General features: G+C 34.2%; 1 protein-coding gene across 13 annotated transcripts in view; it reads left to right on the top strand.

The window, feature by feature from the left end:
* The first annotated feature begins 1,078 nt into the window (after positions 1-1,078).
* Positions 1,079-24,209, top strand: part of LOC114164076 (BEACH domain-containing protein B) — a 46,990-nt gene continuing 23,859 nt past the window's right edge. For 4 of the 13 annotated variants that reach the window (XM_028048567.1, XM_028048569.1, XM_028048568.1 and 1 more), the window contains exons 1-22: positions 1,084-1,323; positions 1,811-1,957; positions 2,075-2,276; positions 3,950-4,013; positions 4,293-4,512; positions 4,830-5,006; positions 5,673-5,993; positions 8,180-8,402; positions 9,136-9,204; positions 9,538-9,999; positions 10,166-10,481; positions 11,520-11,981; positions 12,080-12,238; positions 12,345-12,494; positions 14,391-14,546; positions 14,766-14,807; positions 14,938-15,282; positions 17,784-17,957; positions 18,085-18,245; positions 18,358-18,682; positions 23,316-23,751; positions 23,854-24,199. In XM_028048567.1, coding sequence (XP_027904368.1) covers positions 2,158-2,276; positions 3,950-4,013; positions 4,293-4,512; positions 4,830-5,006; positions 5,673-5,993; positions 8,180-8,402; positions 9,136-9,204; positions 9,538-9,999; positions 10,166-10,481; positions 11,520-11,981; positions 12,080-12,238; positions 12,345-12,494; positions 14,391-14,546; positions 14,766-14,807; positions 14,938-15,282; positions 17,784-17,957; positions 18,085-18,245; positions 18,358-18,682; positions 23,316-23,751; positions 23,854-24,199 — 4,727 coding nt within the window. In that variant the 5' untranslated portion in view covers positions 1,084-1,323; positions 1,811-1,957; positions 2,075-2,157. Of the gene's footprint in view, positions 1,324-1,810; positions 1,958-2,074; positions 2,277-3,949; positions 4,014-4,292; positions 4,513-4,829; positions 5,007-5,672; positions 5,999-8,179; positions 8,403-9,135; positions 9,205-9,537; positions 10,000-10,165; positions 10,482-11,519; positions 11,982-12,079; positions 12,239-12,344; positions 12,495-14,390; positions 14,547-14,765; positions 14,808-14,937; positions 15,283-17,783; positions 17,958-18,084; positions 18,246-18,357; positions 18,683-23,315; positions 23,752-23,853; positions 24,200-24,209 lie in introns of those variants that run through there. The other 9 variants (XM_028048574.1, XM_028048575.1, XM_028048572.1 and 6 more) reach the window with 8 other exon arrangements.

Raw genomic sequence — 24,209 nt, 5'->3', positions numbered from 1 at the left:
TAAACTCGTGAGAGCTTCATAGACTCGACTCGTAGACCCGACTCGTAGACTCGTAAATCTCTACTACACCCCTACTTCGTATGAAAAAATGTATATAATATCATATCAATTTAGAATTTAATCACCACACATTAATGCAAATAGTAATGAGTAGTTCAATAATTGTAAAATAACTTAGTTCAACACACATGATTGTTATATAAGTTCAAATTACAACAAACATATTAATTAATACAAAACACAAAACATAAATAACTTCAACTTTTTTGGCTCCAATAATCTTTTTACTTATAGATCTAGAAGGTCTAGCAAGTGAAGATGCATTAACATTGGCATCACAAGAATTTGAAGTTGTCCCAGTCCCAATCCCACTTCTAAACCAGTTTCAATCGACTAAAATAAAATTATTTATTTTTCTAAAAAACCAGAAATATAATAAATAAAATAAAAAAACAAAACTACATAATATATACACACACGTGTGTGTGTGTATATATATATATATATATATATATATATATATATATATATATATATAAAACATTTCCTTTTTTATATCCACATTTTATAATACCGATTTTACCCTTTCCAATATAATTATTTATTGAATTTTTTAAATTAATGATTACTTTTACTTATTTTTATAAAATTGTTTATCTTTTTTTTTTGTTTATCTAGGATTTCTCTTATCTCTTTATTCACTTCATTTTTAGTAAATATAAATTTATTTTGTATATTAACTTAATAACATTATATTATTATCACGTATTAATATACTGTCATTTATATATAAAAAATACATCGCACATGTGTATACACTAATATTATTAAAGAATATAGAAATATAAAATAAAATATGTATTTTATAAAAAAATGCATTAAAAGATATATTTATGTAATAAATAAATTAAAATATTAAAACACGACTTCAACATATAAGATAAACGAACATTTTAAAAGAAATTAAGGCAAATATATATATATATATATATATATATATATATATATATATATATATATATATATATATATATATATATATATATATACACGCGTAACAGCAGCAAACACAAAAGTCAGAAAAATAAAAAAAATGAAATGGAAAAATAAAAGCCAGATATAATGTTTAGTAAAAGGAGAAAGAGAAGAAGGGAATACGTACGCACGAGGGAACAACGAAAGAGGGAAAAGAAAAGGGAGCAGTGACGCCGCTGAACCAGAGACCCGACGGAGCTGCGGCGCGAAGCGATCGGAACTGCGACGTTGACGAGCGGAGCTACGGCGTCGAAGGTGATGAAGATCAAACTCGAGATCACGAAATAGGTCAACGTTCGATTAGGGTTTTCCATTTGGGATTTGGGCTTCGATCTCTGCTTACAATTGGATTTTCGATTTGAGTCGTTGGGGTTTTAATTTGGGCTTAAAATCTGAATGCCAACGACATGTTTTTCTGTCATTTCATCCCGTTTTTTGAACTCGGTAACTCGTTCTCAAACTCACGAGTCTGGTACGAGTCAGCGAGTTAACTCCGAGTTTGAAAAATAACGAGTTTATATGCGAGTTAACTCGTCAACAGTGTCATGACTCGCAGACTCGTACGGGTTTACGAGTCAACCCGCGAGTTCGATAATCTTGCTGGTGATTGGTTTCTTTGAGCTAGAAAAGTGGTTTCAAGATAGTGATGTGTGGAACCTTTGATTGGTTTGTGATATTTATTGATTTTCACCTTTTTTTTTTCGACGTTTAATGCAATATTTTATGTTTATGAGAATGATGTGTGTTGAATTCTTCGTATTCTTGAAATGTTCAGAATCCGTTGAGAATCCGTTGCTAATCAGTGAGATGATTCCTGACAGAGTTAATTCAATTCATTGAAATAATATCTGATCAGTGAGCTGAAAAGGGAGGTTGAAGTTCGAATGAGAAATGTATGTTGAGGTTGCAAGTCTTTTTTTGAGTAAGTGATTTTCACTTGCTTTTTTTTTTGTTGTCATCGTTAATCTTTGTGCAATACTCGACTAGATTGTGTAATCTTATTACTGCTGATTGGATTGGATTGGTTTCTTTGAGCTAGAAAGGTGGTTTCAAGAGAGTGATGGGTGGAACCTTTGATTGGTTTGTGAAGTCTCAACGCTGAGCTGATCTTGGTGAGGAAGGATGAATATCGTCAAAGGTGTTGCCGACCTTATTAGAAGAACTTCTGCTGGGCATACTGGCGAGTCTTCAGGTTTCCAAGGTCAAAAGTGCTCTCCTCCTGGGCCCAAGATTCGCTTTAGGTAACAATACATTTTTCAAAGGGTTTTGTCTTGTAATTATCATCAAGTGTCCTCAGAGTGTTTAGCAAGTAGTCAAGGTTGCACTTGCTATCCTTTTTCTATAATTTATAATCGAGTAGAGTTTCAGAATAGGAGTTTCATTATGTAATCTCTCATTTAGTGTTCTGATGCACAAAGAATAAAGTATGTTAGACAAACTCTTAGGGGCTATTAATATCATATTTTACGAATACAGATTGCCATAAGTAGCAGTGGGCTTGCAGGTGTCATCCCTCTTGAGATTGGTTGTGTTGGTTTGTGAAATTACGTGATTATTTAATTGAACATTTGTCCTCTAGTAAAAAACGAGGACAGACACGGTGCTTTATTAAGATTATTTTTATAGACTAAATGATAAATATAAGTTGTACCAAAGAAGGAATCCCATGTAGTGAGTGACTATTATCTTTTGGAATAATACTACCTTGATTATCTCGTGCATTTTAGATATTTTTGAAACTTGTTATTGTATGGCATATGATATGTTTGAGAAGGCACCTTGGAGTGCTCTTAGGGCTAAGAGGATCCGATAAACTAGTTCATTAGGTGGAAGAACCTCAAGGCTTAAGTACTACATGAAGGCTTAAGTACTACATGAAGGCTTAAGTACCACATGAAGGCTTAAGTACCACATGAAGGCTTAAGTACCACATGAAGGCTTAAGTACCACATGAAGCTTGTATTCTGTTAAATGAAGCTTTAAGAGACGATTTCTACAATGATTTTCATTCTATTGACATTAATCTGATGTACCTTTTGTTAATCACCCATCTATCAATATTTGACTTTCAACTTACTACAACTTGTATGTTTTCCTTCTTGAAGCCTAACTCATGGCAAAATTATCAATTGTTAGGATTTATGCACATGAGGAGAGTAGGATTTAATAGACTAGTCCATTGTAAGAGAGAGTTTGACGACTTAAGTACCACATTAAGTAGTTTGTTTTAGTGCATGTTAGAGCTTTAAAAGTTAGATGGTACTTATATATAAAAGCTTTCAACATTTTTGATATATATGGTGACCTTCATTGGTGTAATTTCGATGTTGCTTGAGATCATAGAAGAGAATGTTGTTAGATTCTGTAATCTGGTATGACACATGAGTTACTTTTTACTTAAATATGTATTTCTTATGTGCAAGGCATGGTGACATTTATTTTATTTTTTGTTTATTTCATGCATACATGACTATGTAGACTTGCCAAATATTGCCGTTGTTTCATAAGATATTTGTTATGGGTAGTGGTGGTCTATATAAAGATATTTTGTTAAGATGTGAAAGTACAATTGAGGGGTTAGGTAACAATAAGGTGGTTAAGAACTAGAAGATTTTAAAGCAAAGAAAAACAAGATGCTGCCCAATCCCTTCTCATGTCACCAGCATTGGCTGTTTCCTTCAGAAAACATTTTTAGAACAATAGAGAAGCAACACTACAAGCCTTTCCAGAGCAAGATTTGCAAATATTTGGACCAAATAATTGCAAATTAAAAGAGGGGATAAATCGAGAAATTAAAAGTAAGTTGGGGTGGTTTACAAGAGAATAAGACAGAGGAAGAGGGAATTATTCGTGTTAACAGTGTTTCAATCCATTTTTCCTTGCTTGAGTTTGTTTAATTTTTTACATTTTCCAGTGGTTCTGGTGATGAGGCAATTGTAAATACACTATGGGAGCGATATGAGAAAGCTGATGATAAGGTATGGTTGGATTTATACTTATTAAATACTTACTTTTCTGAAGCTTGGCGAACTTCATATTAACTATTTCTTAAGAAATTCATATATGCATTTAAGTCAGGTAGATATGTTTTCTGTAGGTGTTGTTTACCAACCTATTATTAAACATAAATTAACCTGCATTCTTTGTGTTTTTGCATTGATCAAGAATAATGCTAAATGCATTGCTTTATATGTATTTCCCTCACAAAATTAGATGTCTATTTAGTAAATTTGCTTCATATGATCTTAATGTTCTAGGTGGAGAAAAAGAGATTGCTTAATGTTTTCATGAAGCAATTTGTAATTCACTACAAAGATTGGGAACCTGTGAATTCTGGCATATTATTAGAGTCTGCTTCTGTTGAGAGTTTATCATCTTCTGATGATGTGATTGTTGGCTGCTCGGCTGGACATCCTGTTGAAGTCATTCGGGTATTAATAGAAGAGGTCACACAATTAATCTCACTAGTTAGTGATTGTAAGTTGCCAATCATTGCCATTGTTGTCATTATTTACTTCACTTTCTGCCCTTGTAAGCTTAAGTGGTTTACACTACAGGGAAGTCGAAATAAGTTTATGGATGCTACCATATTAAAGTTAGGAACCATTATATATAAAATAGATGCAAGAAGGGGTACACATGGTATCAACTGTTTTTCATTACCTTTTAAACTTTTGTTTGTTGTAGTCACAAACCTTTTCTCTTTAATACAAAATGATGTTTAACCTAAAAATCTTGAAATGCTACATGTTATTGCTGTAGCTGTAGTAATTCATGCTTTCCTTTCCTTTCAGTGAACTCCAGCTTGGGGCAATCATTGACAGATTTTTCCGGGGCTGCTGCAAAATTATTTATTACTTCTGAAGGATTTTTTATTTTGGATGCGTTGAAAATTATTGCCCATTCATTATACAATTGCAGAGTTTTTGGATACTATGGTGGAATTCGAAAACTTACGGCCTTAATGAAAGGTACAATCAATGCTATATGACTAATGATTTTCTTCTTTTGTTTATGATTTTGATTACTTCTGTGGATGATGTTTTCTGAAAACTGTAATAAATTTTAACTGATCTTAGTGTGATCTGCATATTGTTTCTTTATAAATTTATCGTATCTTCTTACATATACTACTGTGCATTATACTTGAATAATGAGAGGGAATAAGGAAATATTTTATTAATTACAGGAAAATAAAATCTGCTGAAATGAATGTGTTAATTCTAGGGATATTTTTCCTAATTACTGGGAGATATTAGGATATTTTTATCCTAATAATCCCCTATTTACAATAATGATGTTTTAATTAGTATACTACTATAAAAGCATCCAACTACTGCCATGTGTCATTCCACATGTAGTTTGTGCTCACTGCTTTTTTCCCATTTAACACATGCTCCTTTTCTCTCCGATTGTGTGCAAAGCATAGATCTGCTTCTAGTTTGTTTTTATTTATGAACTCAATATGAAATCAATTCCTGAATTTTTATAGGATTTAATTTCCAAATCTTGTTTTTCGCTGTTCATAAGTCTATGTTTTGAAGATTCTATCATTAATTGCCTTTTTTTATTCTCTAATGTCTGCGTTCTTGTGGGAAAGTAATGGAAATTCCTTTTTTGTGTTCAATTTGTTACAGGGGCTGTGGTTCAACTTAAAACCATAAGTCAAACCCTTTCTGCTGATGCTAATTGTTCCGACTCTGCTGTTGAGAAAATGAAGCTGCTCCAACAAATTTTAACATATGTTGTGTCAATAATTTATATTTTCATTGATTTAGGTTCAAATATAGACAAAAGGGATGAGTTATTCTGCAGTCTTTTGGGTTTTATTTCACATGCTGAGACTCCAATCATCTCTTCAAATAGTTCGAAGGTTTTGTCTACTGAAGCAAGGTTACATTGGCGGCAGAAAGCAATTGTTTCTGTGATGGAAGCTGGTGGCTTAAATTGGTTAGTAGGTAAGGTAGGCATCTGTTATTATTGTATATTTTGATGCTATTAGGCATTTAGTGGTTTTAGTTACTAATATTCTAATTTGGCATGAATATGTGCACTATGTAAATATAGATGCATGGAGGATACAATTAATTCGGAAAATATTATTAAAATGCTGCTGGTTAAATAAACTGTTCTTCAGGTTACTATAGTTCCACTAACATACAAATGGGCCCCTATTGTTTCTTCGTTCTTCTTTTTGTTTAATAATTTTTCATATGATGGAAAATGGTAGATGTACTTTGGGGTGTCAACATAGTTGATATGCCAAAGTACATAGTAGTGATACCTAACATGAGTTTTATAAAATAAAATAGGCGCCTATTGTTTCAAATTTTCTTTTTACTTGTGAACATATGCTAAAATTTAAATAGGTGTGTGGGCTGATGACCATCTTTTTGTTTTTTTAAATAAAAACTCATGCTAGGAATCACTATATACTTTAACATCTCAACTAGGCTAACATCCCAAAGTACATCTATGATTTGCCGTGACATGAAAAATATTATGGATGAAAAGGAAGAATAACATAAAGAAACCATGGGGGCCAAACCAAACCCATGAGCAAAAAATACAAGACCAAAGTTCCCAATAAGCTGAACTTTCCCAAACATAGGAGGTTGATATCTGTTATGAAAAATGTCTAAACTGATAACAAGAGGCATAACAATGTACCATTTAAAATTTTCCATGTTATCCAAGCCTAAATTAGTCAATTTATCAGCATAGTGATTCCTTCCCTAAAAATATGTGAAATTTTAAACTCTATCATTACAAATCTTAAAACATTTTCTCCATCTTCCTCTTATCATTGAAGGAACCATCCATGGGGATGAGAAAGCTTGACAAACAAGATCTGAATCACACTCCATCCAAAGTTTAGTAAACCCAACATTCCAAGCATGCTCTACAGCATAAATAGCTCCCATAAATTCTGCATACATGAAATTATGAATGCAAAAAAGAAGAAGAGAAGCTGCCAATATATTCCCCTCTACGTCCTCTAAAAATATAAGCACAAGCAGCTAATCTTGGACCCTCTAACCGCTCTATCAATATTAACTTTTATCCAATTTACTCTTGGAAACCTCCAAATAACTTGCATAAAGGAAGATGTTTTCCCAGGCTGAGTATTGATGCCAACAAATTTTAGAACCTTAATCATATACAGTATTATGCATCATTTTGGTTGAAAAATTACCTACCAGTCTAACCAAATTTGTGATAGAACGAACTGCTGTGATTAAAATGAAAAGGATTTTGAAATCTCGAGTGATTTCTCATGTGCCTAATAATCCAAACAACAGCAGAAACTGCAGCCATCCTGATGAGTTTAACCAGAGGGCTGTATACTTTTTTGCTTTAAAAAGTTGGTTAGAAGCATTGGAGAACCCAAACTCAGATCATCTAAAATTTGCTTCAGCCAGGATCAAATATACATAGAACACTCCCATAACAAATGATACAAATATGCCTCTTCTTTTCTACACTAGGAGCACATTGAACAAAGATGAACACCCATGCACTGCACGGCCGTATCAGTAGGCATTCTGTTATGCAGACTTTTCCATAAAACAAAAGACATTGCTTCTGGAACAGCAGCTGACCAGATGATGTTACCCCAATCTGAGTGAGAGGAAACTGAAAAAACAATTCCCTGCGGCTTTCTAATGGATATTGAGGGATTTTGGCACATCGCTATGATTTGGCTTTTTGTGTCTATTTGGTGTAAAACACATGGCTTTTTAATGGGTTTTCAGTAGCTGTTATGTTGTTGGATTAAGGAGCACCTCACATTGGTTTTCTGTTCTTTTCTTTGTTTTTTTTTTGGTTCAGGATTATTGCTTGTCATCCTTTCTCTTTATAATTCATTTTTTTGTCTTGCTGAATATATTCTTTTACATTAAACATTAATACAAATTATATTGGTGACATAAAGATGAAAGGTTAGGCTTAACATTCACGCAAGCGTTAATTTTTCTTCAGACCTATCATATCTTTAAATAGCTGTAACACGTTTCTTTTTATATCTCATGAATATTGAATTTCATGGTATATTGAAATTCCATGCTTAATAGATTTTTAGACTTATTTTATGTTTTTTGTTCAATTATCATATATTTTCCATTCATGAAACTTAATTTTTCAGAGCTCTTACGTGTCATTAGAAGATTTAGCCTGAAAGAACTATTGATGGATGATTCACTTCTCTATCTGTGCTTGAAAATTCTTTCATTGGCCTTATCTGCAAATCTTCGGGGCCAGAATCATTTTAGAAGTATTGGAGGGTTGGAAGTGCTGCTGGATGGTCTTGGATTTCCATCAAATTATGCAAAAACTTACCGTAATCTTGTTTTGGCAGATGGATTCAGGTATTGTTGGGTATATCTCAAGTCTATTATTCTTTATTTTATTTGGTGGAAAATATGATGATGTTTCTTTTTAAGCTTGCTGTATCTGTATTTTCTTTTTTGAGGAATGATTGTGTATTAGAGATAAAAAATAAAGGAAACATTGAAACACTCTGTGACTGTACAAAAAAGGTGAATGAGTTTTAGTGAAACGAGAAACTAAAATGCATTACAGTACAAACAGTTCTGAAAAGCAGAACTTATAAAAGGAGAGGTTGAGAGCGGCTTGTAGGTGGTTTCTGAGTCGTGTAACCACCAACATGTACAAGACAGAACTGAATAATTAATACTAAACCTAAAAAAGAAAAAGGAATTCAAAATTACAGAAAATGAAATAAAATACAAGGAAAACAAAAGCAAAGAAAAATAAAACATTGAAAAACCAATGTCATTTAATAATGTGTCTTGATGTTTGAGTTTGTGGATAATAATTTCATGACTAGCTTGATGTTGGTGAATCTACAAACTTCATTCACCACAATCTGTGTTTGCTGTATACAATACACGTATTTGGCCTTAACATGTTATCCCCTCTACTTTTTTTAGCTTGTATCAATTTAACATGTAAGATAGTGTATTTGGTATTTCTCATATTTCTTTCTCTCCCAGGGAATTAATACTGTATTATCTATATGGTTAGTCTATACAGTCTGTCTTGTATTCTTTGATAAAGTGGTTTGCTTGTCTTTTGCAGGGATGATAAGCCATTGCAAAAAATATTTCAACTTCATATTCTTTCTCTGGAAGTTTTGAGGGAGGCAGTGTATCCTTCCCAATTTGCTGATGTTGTGAATTTTAGAATACTCCTTTTTTTGAACTTCATACATCAATGAACAGATATATGCTTAATAATAAATAGGACAACATAAAATTTCCAACTTCATTGCCTATTGACATTTCTAAACATTTCACGTGTGTATTCTCTAGAGATGTATTTGTTGCCATTCTTTGGTATATTCCTCCCTGAATTTTTAGTATGGCAGATAGAACAATGCTGTCCTTTGTTCACTTGTTGATTTTCTTTTGACTGATTGCTACTTGAATATCATTAAAATTTAAAGAAAAAGTGATGCTTGAGACCTTGACATTCGTACAGCTTTGGCAATATGATCAGCTTGCAATTTCTTTGTGAAAATGGTAGGGTGCATAAATTTGCTAATAGTTTTTGTTCACCAGCTTTTCTGCTTCAAGATTTGGGACAGGAGAAGGATTCTACTGTAGAGCATGCTGTTGGTATGCCTGGTCTTGACATTCGAGAAAATGAGAATTATGTGAAACCTGATGCAGCAGTGCTTTCTTCTGGCCTTCCATCCCATGCTTCTTTTTCTGATATTTGGAATGATTATGTTGTTATGTTGAGCAGAGGTCTCTGTTCATTTCTGTTAGCTTCCGAGGGTTCAAAATCTCTTCATGTCCAAGTATCTTCTGGTCGACTTGCATTGCCTGTTTCCTCTGCATATTATGAATTGTCAATCAAATGGGTCATGAGGGTTTTATTTACAATATTTCCTTGCATAAAAACTTGCTCAAGTCAGAGTGATTTGCCTAGCTATTTAAGGTGAACTATACCTGTGACTTGCAGTGTTTTCCCTTTTCATAGCCTGAAAAATGTAATAAACTATAAAAAAAAGTACTGTGAAGTATATCTGTTAATGTATCTCAGAAGTAGGACCTTCATGTATTGAACTAATATTTGATATGTTGATTTTCTTTCCATGTTGCAGGATCTTTGTTTCAGCTCTACAGAACACAGTTCTGAATGCATTTAGAAACCTTCTCTCTTCTTCTCCCATGTCACTTGAAATTTTTCGCCAAGAGGGAATATGGGATCTTATGTTTTCAGAAAATTTCTTCTATTTCCCATCCGGTTCTGATGAATCTGCTGGACAGATGTTTGCATACAATGAGAAGTCTGAGATATTGTCTGCTTCAAGGAGCACCGGTAATACAGCAGAAGTTAGTGGGGTTAATAATCTACAGATGGAAATAATTTCATTTGTTGAATTTGCTGCAACATGTAGTGGAAACACACAAAACATGGTTTGTTCTTTTATTTCCCTTTTCTTATTTAAATTTGCTTGGATGAATTTATATTCATACTCACAAACGCATTGAAATTGTATATCTCTAAGTACTCAACTCTAAAGAAAGAGAGAAACATGTGATTCAATCAACCTTGGTCTGTAAAGCTTTCTCTCATCAAGAGGTTGTAGAATGGTCTATTATAGGTCGTTGGAGGACATGCGCACAGTGGTATTGATTTTAAGGTGTGACATTTGTCGGGAAAGAAATCATTGTGCTGATAAGTTGACGAGTTTAGTTCTGTCTTCTAGAGAAGTGTTTAAATGGTAGACGGTTATACCAACTTTTATAAGTTTGGACTTTTATCATAATAAGTAAATCACATTTTTCGGGAAGGAAATCTTTGTGCTGATAAGTTGGCGAGTTTAGTTCTGTGTTCTAGAGAAGTGTTTAAATGGTAGACGATTATACCAACTTTTATAAGTTTGGACTTTTATCATAATAAGTATCTTTTTCCTATTTATAGGGCTTCTTAGATTGTGCATAGCTTCATAGCTAGCCTGATTTTGTTCATGGATTTGGTTGGGTCCCCCATGAGTTCTTTCTATCTTTCCTTTTGTTTGATATTTTCATGTGATGACAAATGATAGATGTTTCTGGGGTGTCAGCCTAGTTGAGATGCCAAGGATCATAATAATGCCTAGCATGAGTTTTAATTTAAAAAAACCATGTGTTTCTGAGATAGCACATTTGTCCTTAGGAAATAAATAGACGAGACACGATACGGGAATAAATAAAATGTTCCGAATAATACGTTTATATTCTAAATTTTTTATTATAAAATGTTCCTAATAATATGTCTATAGTCTAAACATTTTCTATTATATAAGATCAAGTCCATATTTTTATAATTGTAATACTGCTTCTCAAGCTGGTGCATATAAATCAAATGTACCAAGCTTTCATGGGTATATACTTTTTAGATTCTTGTGATTGTATGATTGAATTTAATGATTTGATTATTCTACAAGTATTTATTCCTTGTTTCTGTTGCAGAGAGAATTGTCTTCTTTGCTGGATGCACTTGAGCATTGTGCTTGTAATCCTGAAATTGCATGTGTTCTTGTGAGGTGTTTGATTCGGATCTTGCAGCTTTCCCCTGAGAGAACAATTGCTTCCTTTAAGGCCTTGAGTGCAGCTTCTCGTGTTCTACAAGTTGCCTGTGTTCAAGCGCATGAGTATAGAAGTCCAGGAAGCATGATTCCCTCCAATGAGAAAAGTGCCACGGAAGCATCAGTATCGTTGCAAGATCAATGTACAAGCAATTTACCTGTGACTATACGAAGTAGCTTTAATTGCATGAAAGTGTGCATGGAGTTCTTTGCCAAGTTTCTAGCAGCAGCTAAAGATACCAAGCTGATACTACATAGTTTTACGTGCATTGATTGCCTGTTTGATTTATTTTGGGTGGAAGGTTTGCGGGATGATGTGCTTAGACATATACTCAATCTCATGAAGGTATACTTTATGTGCTATTTACTTGAATTTGCCTTTCTGGGTCATAATTCTTGTTGAGTTTTGTTTTTCCACTTTTGACATGGCTAATCTCTTTTCAGATCATGCCATTTTCTGAGGAAGATAAAAGAGCAAAGTTGCAGTTATGCTCTAAATATTTAGAAATGTTTACTCAATTAAAGGAACGGGAGAGTAGTTTTGTTGACCTATCTATTGATTTGTTGGTAGGAATGAGAGATACGCTCCAGACTAACCTATCAGTATGTGTCGGACATTGATTTATTTCTTTACCTTATTTACTTCAATGTCTTCAAATGCATTTTACTATTTAACTGAAGCGTTGCTTTTGATGCTTTACTGCTTCAGTATTATCAGACTCTATTTCGGGATGGGGAGTGCTTTTTGCATGTTGTATCATTACTGAACAGCAACCTTGATGGGGCAAATGGGGAGAAATTGGTTTTGAATGTACTCCAAACACTTACTTGTTTGCTTGCAAGTAATGATGCATCAAAGGTACTTTGTCTTCATTGTTTTCCGCTTTGTTTCTTCCCTAGTTCTGTAATACTAATATTTACTGTTACTATTTTTTAAAAATGTTTTGTTTTGGTTTGGTAAAGAACATTTTGGAATTATATTTTACTCCCAAGTTTTTTTTGTTGCTCTTTAGCTGTTTTTGGATGCAAAATTGTAAAAAACATAAGTTGTTGGAGTAAGCACGTGAATAAAATTACTTCACATCTTACTGAAGAGCTCTATGGGCTTAGGGCACACGCAATACACTGGCCTATTTTTATGTTATACTCCGGATTTTATGAAGAATATAAGGTTGACAAGGATCATACTCTTAACTACTTAGTCAAAGGATCTTTGGAACTGTGCTTTTAATAATTTTCCCAAAGCTGTAAAAAATATCAATATGTTTATTGGATCTCTTAAAAGGATAAATCCTTGCTGTTTTACTCTTAATAAATTGATCTTTCATTAAACAACTTGTCAAATTGAAGAACAAAAGGTTTGGAAGCTTCAACTCCAAAATGGCTGTCACTTTCTTCATTCTTTACACACAAAGATGATTCAGAGCGAATTTTTTCTATGGATTCAAAGGGTTTCACTTGAATTGGAGGCAATAAAGACACTACAATTTTAGAAATAAACAAGAAAATAAGGTTAACATTGGAGATGTCATACCACAAGTTAAGTATCTATATAGGCAATTGTGGTAATGGTCTTTATGAATGTGCTTGAGTGTTTCTTACATCCAACGGAATGGACTTATTTATATTTAAGGGTATTAGAAAGATATATAATGCCAAAACACATTACAAGAGAACAATTAAGTTACATGGCTTCCTAAGATGCGCTGAACTGATCTACACAAAATATGTAGGCTACCTGGAAAAGTAATCAATGAATGATCTTAAACCTAGTTCAATTTCACAAAACTGACTTATAAGGTTTGCATCCATTCATATGTATTCATGTGATCTATTTGAACAATATTTGTAAGTGACATGGGAACTTTATGCACTCCTCACGTCGAAGATTGAACATCTTGATCATAATTGTTGGATAAAACTAGTACTATAGTTCGACAACTGGAAGGGAGTGACTCAGGACTGTCTTGTTTTAAATTTATTGAGTCTTTACTGTCTGGTTTGTTCAGGAGCCTTGAGATGTTTGTATTCAAATATGTTTTATCACCTGGCATCTGAACTTAATGGAGATGTAACTGCATCATCTTATGGAGGTTACTAGACTGACTGCCAGTACTGTAGACTTGAAACTATGTTTATTTGGTTGTAATTGTCTAATTACTGTGGAAGGCAACGAAGAAGAAGACAGTATGATGTAAATAACAAATTCCCACCATTCATTTGAGAGGAGCAATAGGAGGGAAGTTTCTTTCCATGGGTTCCATTTATAATTTTTTTTAATTAGTGTAGAAAGCTTTATAATGCATTTTTTTTTTTATTTCTACCCGATCTTCGATTCATCCAAAACAAGTTGAAAGAAATTTATCCAATTTTTTATTTATCTATCCAAACAATGCTATTTTCATTCTTATTTCTTACTCTTATTTACCTCTTTGTTTCATTTTAATCCAAATAGTGCAAAGAGGTTCACTGATCCCTGTACTTACCATATCCCATGGCAAATTATGTCAGCTAGGAGAAATTGGTGGGTGCTAATTCAAGTGAAAAACAATACACATTAGGGCTTGCTCGAGCCTAAATCTTTTCATTTTTTGTATTGTGGTTATAAAATTCAAGTCTGGGCTGATTGCTTTTTGAGGTGTCATCCTTTTTGGTTTGCATCTATATTGGATTTGTACGTTGAATTTATTGTAGCTGCGTGCATTGTACCATTGCATTCCTATTTAAAAGTTTCTTGTATTATTATCCCTTGCAGGCAGCATTTAGAGCTTTGGCTGGAAAGGGCTACCAGACTCTGCAGAGTTTGCTATTGGATTTTTGCCAGTCGCATTCAAGTGAAAGCCTTTTAGATGCTTTGCTCGACATGCTTGTTGATGGAAAATTTGATGACAAAATGAGTGCTATGATAAAGGTGACGTCCCAGTACATAGGTCTTGTTTCCATAAATTATTTGATCCACCTGCACTGTTTCATTTTCTATTCGAAAAAACTATTGAAAGTGGTGTTTGCTGGATGCTATCTTATTTAGTACTGTTAAATCTTTATTTCATAAATCTTTATTTCATAAATCTTTATTTCATAAATCTTGTTTTTGTGTTCTTATTTTTCTTCTTTCCTTTTTTAATTTCAGAATGAAGATGTAATAATATTATATCTGATTGTACTGCAAAAGGTTTGCAATTCCTTTCCCTTTGCCTTTCTAATAAATTATTTTCTTCAATAGTTATTTAATTAGTTGTTAAAGTTTGTTTTAAGAAAATAATGCCATCTGTTTATTTGCTTGTTATCTTGTGATTGGGCAGAGCAGTGAGTCTTTGAAGCATCATGGACTGGAGAAGTTTCAGCAACTGCTAAAAGATTCCATTTCTAATAGAGCTTCTTGTGTCAGAGCAGGAATGCTTGATTTTCTTCTTAATTGGTTTTCTCAAGAAGATAATGACAGTGTGATCTTTCAGATTGCACAGTTAATTCAAGCCATTGGTGGGCACAGCATATCAGGGAAGGACATCCGAAAAATCTTTGCTTTACTCCGAAGTGAGAAAGTTGGGATGAGGAGGCAGTACTGCTCTGTTTTGTTAACAAGTCTCTTGGCAATGCTACATGAAAAGGGGCCAACTGCATTTTTTGATCTCGATGGAATTGATTCTGTAAGTCCTGAAGCCATTATAGATGTATCTCTAGATCTCCTAATTTTTCTTTAGTTATTTTTGAAGTACTTGGATCCTAGAATACTTTTTCTTTTATTAGAATGAATAGTCTCAAAAAGAATTTATTGTAAGGGTGCTGTGTGCTTTGTGCTTTGTGCTGCACATAGTTGTTAGATATAGCTTTTTAGATTCTCTTCTCTTCCCTCTCATACATAGTATTCGATGTATCTAAAGTTCTTATAAATATGAGATCCTAGGACAGTCACTATTTAAAATTCATTTTGCTTCCTTTGTATTATTCTAATGTTGATGTTAGATTGCATCGGTCCTGCTCTGCCAGTCTCTGTCCAACAAAGGAGTTACCTATCAGTCATTTTCAACATTGTTCGTCGTCAGAGTTTGTTCCATCAACATTTGGGTCTAGTGTGTCTTGGATAGCGAGACCCAACCCCGGTGGTTGCACATCCAAAATTTGATTGGTGTGTCAACACTCGCCGTCCAACCGTTATGTTGCCTTGTGAGCATGTGTCTCATGCGTCGTCTTCTAGTGGTTGGAATCTTCTTTGATCACCTTGGTTTGACTAGCTGGAGCATTCCGAGCTTGTTTCTACCCTTGTTCTTCGTTCTTGGCGCATTTGGTGAGTCTCCTAGGGTTGAACACAATTTCTCTCACTTGATACTCTAAGTATCTCTCTCTAAAAGCCCTAGGTTGTCTTCTACTCTTCTCTGATGCATCATTGGACTATGTCCTTTGCTCTACCTTGTTCAACATCTCTTTAGGACTATAACCTCTTTCTTTGGAACTTCTTCCATAACTTCTCAAAAATTAATCAGAGAAAACTACCTTTCTTGGTTTGCTTTAGTTGAACTTTGGTTCCTTGGCCAAGGTTTCCATGATCATTTAGAAGATGGGAGTTTAGTTCCACGACATCAAATTTAATGTGGAAGAAAACTGATTTTCATCTTTGTGCTCTACTTTGGCAATTAGCAGAGCCGAATATTTTGAGCACTCTTCGGTCATTCAAAATGTGCAATTCCTTTTGGAAATGGGCTCAAAATATTTTTGTAGATGATATTCAACACCTCTGTGATTCCACTAATCAATTGGTTTCTCTCAAATGGTCTGCTAATGACATGATGTCTTTTATTGTTGAAGTTTAATCAACAATTGAGGAATTGAAGATGTTCTTGGAAGTTCACTCTTCGAAGAGATAAAAAAGTTAGATAAGTTGTACATGGTTATGATCCTCCGTCCAAAGAGTCTAGATTTTAATCATATTAGAGAGCAAGTTTTAACTAGTCAAGAAGTTCCTTCTATGGAAAACTTGACAACATGACTCCTTCGTGTTCTAACTCTTAAGAATGGAAATATTTAAGAATTTGCTGAGTCTTCTGCAATGATTTATGGTCTTGGAAAAGGAAGTTGTGGCAGTAGAGGTGGATGTGGTGGTAGAGGACGTCCTCAATGCTCACATCGTAAGATAATGCACAAGTCTCAAGAGTAATTGCATCAGTTTTGCTCTCAAAAAGATCTATAACAATCATATTCTTGGGAAAGACCTTCCAAGAATCAAATCCAAATGTTCTTTTGAAGAAACCACATCTCCAAATGAAGTCATCAAGAGACTTAACTCTGATTATTGAATGACAAATTGTGTAATTTATAACGTAGTTGTCTTTCTTTGTCCTAGGATGATGAAGAAAGTATGCTTGTATCTTGTCCCATACCTTGTAAAATGAATGAATCCAAGAATATGTTATAATATAGCAATGGAATGAGAAGACTAAAGCCATGCAATTGAAAAGTTGTTTTGTGCTATACCTATGTACCTAAGACTCTAGATGTGATATTTCTTATTCTTTACTCTTCCTTCTCATTTATTGAATATGAACTACCAATGTTATTATAAATATGAGAACCTAAGATAGGGAAATTAGTCTGTCTAATATATTTCTTTATTAATGAAGGAACAATGTAATCCATCAAATCTAGCAAAGATCACTTCTTAGAACCCTCTTTAGCTTAATCAATGAATTATTTAAGGAGTATGAATACTGGTGAACTGCTGTTCAATGGGATGATTGAGTTATGGCGTATTATCTTCACTAGGAGCTATGACAAATGGTATCAGAACTGGGCCAACTGTTGATGCCATATCTTACTGAGCAGCTGACAGAATTATTGCTTGTCAATCTTAATTTATGTAGGATCAAATCATTTTGGCATAATATGGACTATGTATGAATAATTTGACAAATACTTAAAGACAGTTATTGGAAGGCTCTACTTTAATGAGCTTTTGGTTAATTACAAATACACTTAGCTGTATGGGCTACATTCTTTGTTAGTTAATGAATGCTGTATGATGCTTGTAAAAGTAATATTTGTTTCATTCCCTGCTTCTAGTTCCTTGTTAAACCATTTTTTCATTGCCAAACGTAATACTACTGCTTCATTATTCTGTGCCTTCTATTATCTCATTCCTTTCAAATTCTTGCAGGGTATCATTCTGAAAACTCCACTGCAGTGGCCTCTCACTAAGGGTTTTTCTTTTTCCTGTTGGCTCCGGATTGAGAATTTCCCTAGAAATGGAGCAATGGGTCTTTTCAGTTTTCTTACTGAAAATGGGAGAGGGTCCTTGGCCGTGCTTGCAAAGGAGAAGCTTACTTATGAGGTTAGAAATAGATATGAAAAATTAGTTGAAGCTGTGTATTGTTCTTTGATACTTTTTATTTGCTTTACTTAGCCTTACGGAAGTGAACTAATTATTTTTGCTGGCTTAATTTGGCTGGCCCTTGCAGTCAATAAATCTGAAGAGACAGCGAGTGGACCTGCGTGTTAATTTAGTCAGGAAGAGATGGCATTTTCTCTGCTTAACTCATAGCATAGGAAGAGCCTTTTCTGCAGGTAGCTTGGTGAGATGTTACTTGGATGGTGAGCTTGTCTCATCTGAAAAATGCAGGTTCAAACCATGCTAATTATTATTTTTTCTATTTAAATGATTTATATTCGTGATTAATTGCTATATTTATTTTGTGATACTCTGATTTGGTTTTTATGCTTTGTTTATTCAGGTATGCAAAAGTCAGTGAATCATTAACAAGTTGCATGATTGGTGCTAAAATCAAAATGCCTCACTATGAAGACAATGTGCTCACATTTGAATCCATCGGAGATTCGTGCCCTTTTTTTGGCCAAATTGGTCCTGTTTACTTATTTAATGATGCCATTTCTGCTGAACAAGTACAGAGTATCTACTCTCTTGGACCAAGTTATATGTATTCTTTCCTTGATAATGAAGCTTTGCCTGTCTCTGTTTCCGGTGATAAAGTACCAAGTGGGATTCTTGATGCCAAAGATGGTCTGGTATCAAGAATTATCTTTGGACTCAATGCTCAGGTCCATGATTTTTAATCTTCTATACCACTGTACATGCCATGGTTATTTAATATTTATTTATCTCTTTTGGAGTGTAGTTTTACTCCTTTCTTTACTTTCTTGTACTGCTGTAGAACAGTTAGAATATTTCTTTTTCTTGTATCCAGCTGACGGTTAGTCAGTTGGGTATTAGTTGCTCTCATATTGCTAACTAAATAACATTTGGTTAGTTACTTAGATTTTGGGACATGAATGCATGCACCTATTGTGTTTTGGTTTAATTCTTTTTAATGAAACAACATTTTTTTTTCACATCTCTTCTCTCAAACTTCAGTATGGTATCACAGAGCTAGTTCAATCCTCTTTCCCTTTTGTTCACAATCCCAAATTCCCAGCCCCAATCCTCTGCTTTGTTCATGGATGGTGAACCAGTAACTTCTATTCCTCCTTCAAAATCCTCCTCAGAAGCACTACAATTGTCACCTACGCCCCTGTTAATATAATACTCTTTCTTTTCTTCTTCTCTCTTGTCTTTCTATCTCTCTCAATCTTTGATAGGATTTCATAGAGATAGTTCGATCCTCTTTCTCTTTTCTTCTCCTTCCCAACCGTAATCTCTTGCCTCATGGATGCATATTTATCATAAAAATCCTCATTGAAAGTACTACAATTGTCACCTTTTCCCCTGTTAAAATAGTTGTTTATTGTTTGCAGTATAAAGTAAATAAAGGTGTATTTTCAATGTTTCTAGCTTAAGGGTAAAGAATCATAGGCTATAGCCTCTTTTTATTATACTTGTTCTCACCTTTTTCGTGCGTGTATGTGTGTATAGTACATCATCTGAGGCATTGCTTACTGATTTTTGTCATTCTTTAAGTTTAACTTTGTACTAGAGAGGGTAAGGTCTTGCTTCGTCTAGTTTTGTTGGTGGTTCAACGTTGCTTGTCACTGTTCGCTACCTTCGGTCGCTGTCCATTGCCTTTTACTCTGATGAACATATGGTCAGGTGTACCTCGAGAAGTTTGACCAACCCAAAATGTGGTTTGATACTCAACCTCGCTCCCTCGAGACCTAAGCTCTTTGTTTGTCAGAATCTAGTTGGACCACCTCTAGCAACTTCATCAACTTCTAATGAGCAAATTTCTGTATCTGGTTCTCAATTTCAACCTAGTTGAAGTTGTTGGGCTTTTCCTTCCTAAATCACATTTCCCATGTTCTTGAAGTGATTTTTTGCAAGCATTCTCCCTTTTTCTTGTTCTCCTACCGTAACAATTGCAAGACTCTTGGTCTTCCTCATTGGAGTTAATGGTTCCTTTGTTGAGGATATGATAACTATTAGAGAGAGAGCTAGTGCTATTCTTTCTTAAAATAAATCTAGTTGTGTTGTACTATGGCAATCAATCGAGCCTAATGGTTTAGATATTCACAGATCGTTCAAGGTATGTTGATGTAGGAAGAAGAAAGTGAAATATAGTTTTGCCAAAGAGTAGACCTCCCTTATGTAGATAAACCATGATAGAGTCTAACATGTACCAAAAGCTTGGGTTGTGGTAGAAGAAGTGTAAAGAGATCAACAAGAAAACTTGGTAAGTTATTTCTAGTCTAGATTCTATGAAATTTACATTCAAATTTTTATCATGTATGTGACCAAATTTTTGTTGGTGATTAAATCCCTTCAATTCTTAGTTACCATGCTTTCTTGTGTTTCTACCTTCGTGTAGGATGAAATTCAACTGAAGTTATTAAAACCTAAACAATGGTGTAGAACCATGTGGAAGAGTAGGAGGTCGTAGCAACCGTAGAGGTTGTGGTGGCAAAAATGAACGTCCTCAATGTACATATTGTATGAGAATGGGTTATGGGTTATACCCTAATAAGTTGCTACAAATTTTTTTCTTGGTAAGGGAGGTCGTGTGTCTAAATATGAAGAGTTAGATTTTTGTGTTTTCTAAGTGCCAAAAATATTTGAGTTTTAAATGTGAAAAATCCAACAATCAAGCCAAATGAGCCACTACTCAAATTTTGTGTTTTTTGTTGATGATATCGTTATCAATGGCGGCAACTAGTCTATTTCGACAGTTTTACCTCTTAATTGCACTATATTTTTAATCTTAAAAATCTCTTCACTCTTAACTATTTTCTGGATCGAGGTTAGTAATCAGTTTGATGGCTTTATTATTTTGACTCGATTTATAATAGGGATATTTTTGTTAAAACTAAGATGGAAGTTTTTTGTTCTTCCTTTTGTTTGCATACACAAATTATCAAACACTACTTCTTAAGCATGTTTTGATGCTTCTTGGAAGCCTTGTCTCTACCACTTCCTTAACAACTGCCACTGCCATTGTTTGCCATCGACATGTGCATCATCAACAAAGTTGACACACATGGTCTCCTGTCATCATTGGTATTGATGCGTGTAGCCCACACATTGCCTTGAAAGTGCACTTGTTGCCACTGAAAGATGGTCGTACGTAACTTCTAAGTCCATTTCATGGGTTGATGACGACTCGGTTGACTCCGGAGTGAGTATATTTGAATTTTTTTGTACCTTTGTCAAACCTGTTAACTACGTTATGAATCAAAGTGATAATGGTTGAATCATAACTAGGTCTTTGTTTTTATGTTTTTCTATCCATTGTTTGGTATGAAAGCCTAGAAAGAGGAACTTGATCGTGTTGGAGCAATTATTGTGTCAATGACTAAGAGTGCTTGTAGGCAAGGGAGAAAGGAGGGGTCTTGAAAGTATACTATAGGAAAAAAAAACAGAAGCAGTTAATTGGATAACAGTTAGATGTTATCTGATATGAGATGAACAACTTTTTAAAAGTCTATATATTGTCATGTGAACTAGAGTTAGGGGAGTCTTTTTGAATTGATGTTTGTGACAGTGAGAACCCTGTGATGAAATTGCCTTATCTCTAGTCGATGTGGGACTTTCAACATACCTCCTCACGCCGAGATATATTCATCTCGTGCGTGGGACTAGAAATTAGTGGGTGGTCCGTTAGCGGCTTGATAGCGAGTGGAACAGAATGTCCAAGAAAGTTCGCTAGGATAGACTCTAACTTGGCTCTGATACCATGTTAGAAGTAGGCTTTAAGCCTAAATCAACTCCACTAAACCGACTTGTATGGTGAGGTTTGCAACCCCACATATATTTTTAAATTGCCTTATCTCTAGTCGATGTGGGACTTCCAACAAAAGGAAAACAATTTTTCTTTGGAAGCTTTGGCTTTTGCTGTGTTTAAAGTGAATAATAGAGTGTAAGACTGTCTTTTTTTTTTTTTTATCTTGTTCTATCATCATTGTTTCTAGGTTCCTAACAAGTACATTCATTAGTGTTGGAGATGTTATATTGAGTAGAGATATGATTTAGTCATAACATATAAGTGGTGTAAACCTCATTTTACATGTTAGTTTTATGAGGTTGAGTTAGTCTTAAAGTCCACTTTCTAAGATTGTATGAATTTGTGTTGTACGACCGGTAGATAGGAGATATATTCACTTTGGGGCTTCCTTGGGGCAAATTCTAGGATGTTGTAGCCAAGTTGGGATTATTGTTATTCATTACTAACTTGAAGGAGATTGTTGTAAATAGCAAATTATTAGGATTAAAATATTCTTAATATCTCCATAGTAATTAGGAAAAAATATCTTTAGAATCTTTCTGTTAATTTTCTAATTTTAAAGATATGATTATTACAAATAGATTATGAAAATGTAATTGGTGTGATTGTTGAGAATAAAATAGTTTTCTATTTTCCTATATAGTTCAAGTATTATCTTAGAGGAGCTCTTAAATTGGTTTTCATCTGCAATGTGGTCCTTCCTTACAACACACCTTTTACTATTCATGCGTACTGATGTAGATTGGGAAATAGAATCGGATGATAGCAGATCTACTTCAGGTGCTTAAATATTTTCTGGACTTATTTTGGTTTTTTGATGGTTTAAAGAGAGTTGTTGTTGGTAGATCTAGCTCTGAAGCAACATGTAGATATTTGGCTCACCTCGCTCTTGAAGGTGCTTGGATTGAAGTATATTATCAGAACAAGTTTTTCACCCCACTACTGATGTGCTTAAGCCCTGCTGCTCTTGCACACGCTCCTGTTCTTCATTCCAAAACCAAACATATGAAACTTTTTTTTTGTTAGAGAAAAGGTTGTTAACAAGCTTATTCATTTTTTTCATGTCCCTGTTATTGATCAATATAGAAGGTCTTTCTCCTTCTAGGTTATGAGCTTTTCGTTTCGAGCTTAAAGTGGTGCATTCAAGGTCCGCTCCTCACCCCTTGTAAGCTTGCAGGGGCTATTGGAGTATAATTGTACTCCTTCTTTCTTTATTTTTTTGTACTTCTGTGGGACAGTTGGAATATTTCTTTTTCTTGCAAAATTAGTTAGGTGTTAGTTGCTTAGTTTTTCATGTGTTAGGTTCTCAGATCTATCTAGTAGTTAGTTACTTGGATTTTGACATATAAATACATGTACCTATCATATTGTAAGTTGGTTGAACTTCTTTAAGCACTAAACTGATTTTCTTTTGTTAATCTCTCTTTTCTCTCTCTTAAACTTTAATAATGCTCATAAAAGAGATAAGTTTGAGCCATATTTCATCAATAACAATACTCAAACATGTTTATCAATTTTTTCAGGCAAGTGTTGGAAGAATGCTGTTTAACGTTTCACCAATAACGAGTCATCATCAATTGGATAAGAATTCTTTTGAAGCAGCTGTAATAGGCGGTACACAGCTATGTTCAAGACGATTACTACAGCAGATAATATACTGTGTTGGTGGTGTATCTGTGCTTTTCCCACTTATTGCTCAGTGTTCTAAATTTGAAAACGAAGATAGAGAATCTGCAAATGGTGTACCACTAACACAGACCATGAGGGAGTGGGTGACAACTGAAGTTATTGAGCTTATTGCATCTCTTTTAGACGAGAATTTAGCAAATCAACAACAAATGTATATTGTGTCTGGATTTTCTGTGCTGGGATTCCTGTTACAATCAGTTCCTCCGCGACAACTAAATTTGGAAACTCTTTCTGCGTTGAGGCATCTTTTTAATGTTGTTTCCAATTCTGGTACGTAATTTGTTCCCATGTGTTCTGCATCTAATTTTCGTTTGATGATATATTTATTTTGGCTCAATTTGTTTTTTCCTTTTCCTTTTCGATGTTTCTCAGGTCTGGCGGAGATGCTTGTGAAAGAGGCCGTATGTAACATATTTCTTAATCCTCATATTTGGGTTTGCACTGTTTACAAGGTGCAACGTGAACTGTACATGTTTCTGATCCAGCAATTTGACAATGATCCTCGTTTACTGAGGAGTCTATGCCGGCTTCCGCGTGTCCTTGATATAATTCATCAATTCTATTGTGAAAATGTAAAGTATGAATCATTCGCTGGAAGTAACCCTCTTCAACTTTCTGTTTCTGAACAAGTTACCAAGGAAAGACGAGGAATCCCTAGCAAAGAAGAAATGCATAAGATCCGTCTTCTTTTGTTAAGTCTTGGTGAAATGAGTCTCAGGTACGGTTTC

The sequence above is a fragment of the Vigna unguiculata genome, chromosome 9 (genome assembly GCF_004118075.2).
Source record: "Vigna unguiculata cultivar IT97K-499-35 chromosome 9, ASM411807v1, whole genome shotgun sequence".
Taxonomy (NCBI): domain Eukaryota; kingdom Viridiplantae; phylum Streptophyta; class Magnoliopsida; order Fabales; family Fabaceae; genus Vigna; species Vigna unguiculata.
Note: the sequence above shows the minus strand (reverse complement) of the source record. Positions and strands in the feature narration are given on the sequence as shown.